This window comes from Salmo trutta, chromosome 25 (assembly GCF_901001165.1).
Source record: "Salmo trutta chromosome 25, fSalTru1.1, whole genome shotgun sequence".
NCBI classification, from domain to species: domain Eukaryota; kingdom Metazoa; phylum Chordata; class Actinopteri; order Salmoniformes; family Salmonidae; genus Salmo; species Salmo trutta.
Window position 1 is genome coordinate 25131964 of NC_042981.1, and position 6529 is coordinate 25138492.

Here is a 6529-nt window from a genome sequence, read left to right on the forward strand (position 1 = left end):
ATGGTTGCCCTTATTTTGAAGATGTAATCCAGAAACCGGTGTTTTCTCCATCTCCATAGCTATCATATTCTAATCCCAATGATTTCAAAACTCGGTCCTCCAGAAAGTCGAGAGCAACACTTATGCAGTTAATTCTGAGCAATATAAATTCAGTAAAAAATGAAACGTCCTCCCACTGTCAACTGCGTTTATTTTCAGCAAACTTAACGTGTAAATATTTCTATGAACATAACAAGATTCAACAACTGAGACAAACTGAACAAGTTCCACAGACATGTGACTAACATACATGGAATAATGTGTCCCTGAAAAAAGGGGGGTCAAAATAAAATCAAAAGTAATAGTGAGTATCTGGTGCATTAAGCTTGCAGGGAAACATTGCATTAAGTACTGCAGTGCATCTCCTCCTCATGGACTGCACCAGATTTTCCAGTTCTTGCTGTGAGATGTTACCCCACTCTTCCACCAAGGCACCTGCAAGTTCCCGGACATTTCTGGGGGGAAAGGCCCTAACCCTCAACCGATCCAACACTATCCCAGATGTGCTCAATGGGATTGAGATCCGGGCTCTTCGCTGGCCATGGCAGAACACTGACATTCCTGTCTTGCAGGAAATCACACACAGAATGAGCAGTATGGCTGGTGGCATTGTCATGCTGTCACGAAACAGCTCGAAGTTTGTAACAAAAGGGAGACAACGTGGAGACAAGGAATAACAAAATATATTCATTAAATAAAGTAAACTAAATACAATTAACAATGGTGTGTGTAATCAGTAAATGTGATAATGCGGGTGTTTAAAGGTGCCAAAGCAAACAACCGAAAAGGCCACAAAAATACCACAACAAAATCTATAAAGGTGTCTGCATGGAGAGAGTCTCTCCAATGAATGGGGAAGAGGTGCATTTATCCTGGGACACACCCGAGCCCAGGTGTGTCCCATTTCTCTGACGACCCTCCTGGCTCCGCCCACCGACATCCTATTAAGGAAAACAAGAGCAAAGAGAAAGAATTCGGGTGGACAGAGTGGGAGGGTTGTCACAATGCTGGAGTGTCATGTTAGGTTCAGCTTGCAGGAAGGGTACCACATGAGGGAGGAGGATGTCTTCCCTGTATCGCATAGCATTGAGATTGCCTGCAATGACAACAAGCGCAGTCCGATGATGCTGTGACAGACCATGACGGACTCTTCACCTCCAAATTGATCCTGCTCCAGAGTACAGGCCTCGGTGTAACGCTCATTCCTTTGACGATAAACGTGAATCCGACCATCACCCCTGGTGAGACGATACCGCGACTCATCAGTGAAGAGCACTTTTTGCCAGTCCTGTCTGGTCCAGTGACGGTGGGTTTGTGCCCATAGGCGACATTGTTGCCGGTGATGTCTGGTGAGGACCTGCCTTACAAGAGGCCTACAAGCCCTCAGTCCAGCGCCTCTCAGCCTATTGCAGACAGTCTGAGCACTAATGGAGGGATTGTGCATTCCTGGTGTAACTCGGGCAGTTGTTGTTGCCATCCTGTGTGATGTACCGATGCTGTGCTGGTGTTGTTACACGTGGTCTGCCACTGCGAGGACGATCAGCTGTCCGTCCTGTCTCCCTGTAGTGCTGTCTTAGGCGTCTCACAGTATGGACGTTGCAATTTATTGCCCTGGCCACATCTGCAATCCTCATGCCTCCTTGCAGCATGCCAAAGGCACGTTCACACAGATGAGCAGGGACCCGGGGCATCTTTCTTTTGGTGTTTTTCAGAGTCAGTAGAAAGGCCTCTTTGGTGTCCTAAGGTTTCATAACTGTGACCTTAATTGCCTACCGCCTGTAAGCTGTTAGTGTCTTAACGACCGTTCCACAGGTGCATGTTCATTAATTGTTTATGGTTCATTGAGCAAGCATGGGAAACAGTGTTTAAACTCTTTACAATTAAGATCTGTGAAGTTATTTGGATTGTAACGAATTATCTTTGAAAGACAGGGTCCTGAAAAAGGGACATTCATATATAAAAAAGCTGTGTTAGACATGACTACCTACACATACTAACCAGCTCAAATAGACAGAAGCGTGCTATATGGCAGACCAATCTGAACTCATCTCTTGGCATGTTCAGCCCACTCATTATCTGTCTTTTTATGTGGCTAAACCAACTAGGCTCGTAATTGAACAATTTTATTTGTATTTACAGATGGCATACACGTTTGTTATTAAGGCACATGAAAGTTCACATGTTCCAGAAGGCATTTCTGCCAAAAACATTTGATTTAAAACATTGCGTTCAAATGGCTCTCCTGTGAGGTAGTGATCGGCGACCTATGCCTAGTTTCCTAAAACGGGTCACAAATCTGACGGTCAGTAGCAGTGTGTGGGTAAAATCATTGAGGAATTTACGCCAAGCCAGTAAAAAATACATATTACAACCTATGTTGTGATAATTACATTGTTTGCTCTATAACCCATTCGTTCATATGCCACATATACAATAAGACCGTGACAACAAAAAGACAAGTCACACATACCACACAAATTTCTCTTCACGTACCTTTGTTTCATCACAAAACCAAGCATCACAAAACCGAGCATCATCATATTGCATACAAACAGTTATCTCCTGTAGCATGGCCAAGCAAGTTAATGTTTTAGACAGTTAACTTAACAACTACTGATTTACAACCACAGAGTTACCGCAAGTCAGCACAAAGACAACAGGAGCACCGCAATTCCATCACTATTTCATCTTAAACATCATCAAATCAACAAGGCTATAAATAAATACAGTAGCAGTCAAAAGTTTGGACACACCTACTCATTCCAGGGTTTTTCTTTATTTTGACTATTTTCTACATTGTAGAATAATAGTGAAGACATCAAAACTATGAAATAACACATATGGATCATGTATTAAACAAAAAAGTGTTAAACATATAAAAAATATATTTGAGATTCTTCAAAGTATCCACCCTTTGCCTTGATGAAAGCTTTGCACATTCTTGGCATTCTCTCAACCAGCTTCATGAGGAATGCTTTTCCAACAGTCTTGAAGGAGTTCCCACATATGCTGAGCACTTGTTGGCTGCTTTTCCTTCCCTCTGCAGTCCAACTCATCCCAAACCATCTCAATTGGGTTGAGGTTTGGTGATTTGTGGAGGACAGGTTATCTGATGCAGCACTCCATCACTCTCCTGCTTGGTCAAATAGCGCTTACACAGCCTGGAGGTGTGTTGGGTCATTGTCCTGTTATACACCCCTGTATACACCCCCCCCCCCCCCCCCCCCCCCCCATCACAATACAACTGATTGGCTCATTAAGAAGGAAATTAACTTTTAACAAGGCACAGCTGTTAATTGAAATGCATTCCAGGTGACTACCTCATGAAGCTGGTTGAGAGAATGCCTAGAGTGTGCAAAGCTGTCATTAAGGCAAAGGGTGGCTACTTTTAAAAATCTCAAATATAAAATATGTTTCCCTGCAAGTTGTAAGGCCAGCATTTCATATACTTCACTGTGTAAAAGGTGACATGTTGATATGCTTCAGTTTGCTGCCATATGACTGGTTTCACATTTGTCTCCGGCGATCATAAGGTAATATACACTGAACAAAAATATAAACGGACATGTCAAGTGTTGGTGTTATGTTACATGAGCTGAAATAAAATATCACAGAAATTTTCCATAAGCACAATAATCTTATTTCTCTCAAATGTTGCGCACACATTTGTTTATGTGCCTGTTAATAAGCATTTCTCCTTTGGCAAAATAATCCATCCACCTGACAGGTGTGGCATATCAAGAAGCTGATTATAACAGCATGATCATTACACAGGGTGCACCTTGTGCTGGGGACAATAAAAGGCCACACAACACAATGCCACAGAAGTTTTGAGGGAGGATGCAATTGGCATGCTGACTGCAGGAATGTCAACCAAAGCTGTTGCCAGAGAATTGAATGTTCATTTCTCTACCATCAGCCGCCTCCAACGTCGTTTCAGAGAATTTTACAGTATGTCCAACTGGCCTCACAACTTTAGACCACATGTAACCACGCAAGCCCAGGACCTCCACATCTGGCATCTTCACCTGCGGGATCATACCAGCCACCCGGACAGCTGATGAAACTGTGGGTTTGCACAACTGAAGAATTTCTGTACGAACTGTCAGAAACCGACTCGTAGATCACATTTTTGATTACATTCAACTGGTTTTAACCTGTCTCCTCCCTTTCATCGACACTGATTTCAAGTGAATTTAACAAGTGACATCAGTAAGGGATCATAGCTTTCACCTCGATTCACCTGGTCAGTCTATGTCATGGAAAGAGCAGGTGTTTGTAATGTTTTGTAAACTCATGCTTAAGTTCAAGGTCAGAATACGCATAGAGAGAAAAGTGCATAAAAAGGGAATTATGTTCCAATTACATATGCTTAACTCTGGTCGGAATTCCCCCCTAAATGAAAAGTCAGTTTACATATGGTTTATGTCCACCTGTAGACATATGCTCTACTTCTCCGGAGATAGCAGAGGATCTGGAGAGCAGGGGGAAGCTGCAGCTTCTGTTGGACTCAATGACAGATGCCCTGGTGTGGGCCATCTCCAAACAAGGCCTGTCCTTCCAGCTGCAGTCAACCCGCCTGGCCCACCTCCTCATGCTGCTCTCAGACATCCGCCACATCAGGTAGACTACAGCTACAACATCTACAGCTATGTATCACTAGCAGCAAAAAGAGCCTGCCTTAAAACCTCTTGGGGCTATGTGGGACGCAAGCGTGCCACCCGTGGTGCACCCTATCAACAACAGGTGCATTTCAAGAGCGGCAAATTTGAAACCAATTAAATGTAAAAATTCAAATTTTTCAAACATACAACTATCTTACACCCTTTGAAAGATAAACATCTCCTTAATCTAACCACGTTGTCCGATTTCAAAAAGGCTTTACGGCGAAAGCATAAAGTTAGATTATGTTAGGAGAGTACATTGACAATAGCTGTGTGTAATGTTTTGTCAATTCAAAGACAGGCGTCACCAAAACCAGAAAATCAGCTACAATTATGCACTAACCTTTGACAATCTCCATCAGATGACACTCCTAGGACATTATGTTAGACAATACATGCATTTTTAGTTCTATCAAGTTCATATTTATATCCAAAAACAGCATTTTACTATGGCGTTGATGTTCAGGAAATCGTTTCCCTCCAATAACCGGCAGTCAAGTCAGCACAACAAATTAAATAATTACTATTCGAAAACATTGGTAAAATATTATATTGTCATTCAAAGAATTATAGATTTACATCTCTTGAACGCAACCGGTTTGCCAGATTTAAAAATAACCTTACTGGGAAATCACACTTTGCAATAATCTGAGCACTGCGCCCAGAAAAATACGCTTTGCGATACAGACTAACCGCCATGTTGGAGAGATCTAAAATCGAAAATACTATGTAAATAATCCATTACCTTTGATTCTCTTCATCAGATGTCACTTCCAGGAATCCCAGGTCCATAACGAATGTAGTTTTGTTCGAAAAAGCTAATAATTTATGTCCAAAAAGCTCCGTGTTGTTAGCACATGATCTAAGCCCGCCGGACTTCACTTCATGAACGAGGGGAAAAAAAATATTTACGTTCGTTCAAACATGTCAAACGTTGTATAGCATAAATCATTAGTGCCTTTTTTAACCAGAACATGAATAATATTCAAGGCGGACGATTGCGTTCTCTTTTAAAACGTATTGGAACGAGAGTACCCAACATGAACTCGCGCGCCAGTGTCTAATCGGCCATCACCGTTCCATGGCTCTTGTTCGGTCAGATCTCACAGTAGAAGACTCAAAGCACTTTGTAAAGGCTGGTGACATCTAGTGGAAGCAATAGGAAGTGCTCAAACATTAATAAGCCCCTGTGTGTTTCAATGGCATAGGCTTAAAGGTAATTCAACACATCAGGTATCCACTTCCTGTCAGAATCTGTCTCAGGGTTTTGACTGCCATATGAGTTCTGTTATACTTACAGACACCATTCAAACAGTTTTAGAAAATTCAGAGTGTTTTCTATCCAAACCTGAATATGCATATTCTAGCTTCTGAGTTGGTGTAGGAGGCAGTTAAAAATGGGCACATATTTTTTTCAAAATTCTCAATACTGCCCCCTAGCCCGTAGTGTTTCGTTAAAGCCTGTGTAAAGCTCTCAGACATCCGCCACATCAGGTAGACTACAGCTACAACAGCTACAGCTATGTATCACTAGCAGCAAAAAGAGCCTGCCTTAAGAGTCTACTTAGTTACTATCTGTTCAGACTTTCAGTGACATAAAAGCACATCTGCAGATCTGTCCATTGTAATTTCAGTCATCAACACTTTTTTGTTTTTAAGTGGCACGCTTGTATGTTTTTAGTTGTTTGTCAAAACTACATTTACATGCTCCTCCTCTCCACTGTCTCCTTAGTGGCAAAGGCATGAAGCACGTCTCCGACATGAAGAATAAGAATATTGTGCAGGTCTCCGACCTGCTCTTGGAAATGTTCACCAACACAACTTGA

The 6529-nt window shown here is 42.1% G+C and overlaps 1 protein-coding gene across 1 annotated transcript in view; it reads left to right on the forward strand.

Annotated features, from left to right (window-relative positions):
- Window positions 1-6529, forward strand: part of LOC115161802 (estrogen receptor beta-like) — a 30368-nt gene extending 23839 nt beyond the window's left edge. Inside the window, exons 7-8 of the mRNA XM_029712577.1 lie at window positions 4479-4662; window positions 6436-6529. Of these exons, the coding sequence (XP_029568437.1) occupies window positions 4479-4662; window positions 6436-6529 (278 nt within the window). The remainder of the gene's footprint in view (window positions 1-4478; window positions 4663-6435) is intronic.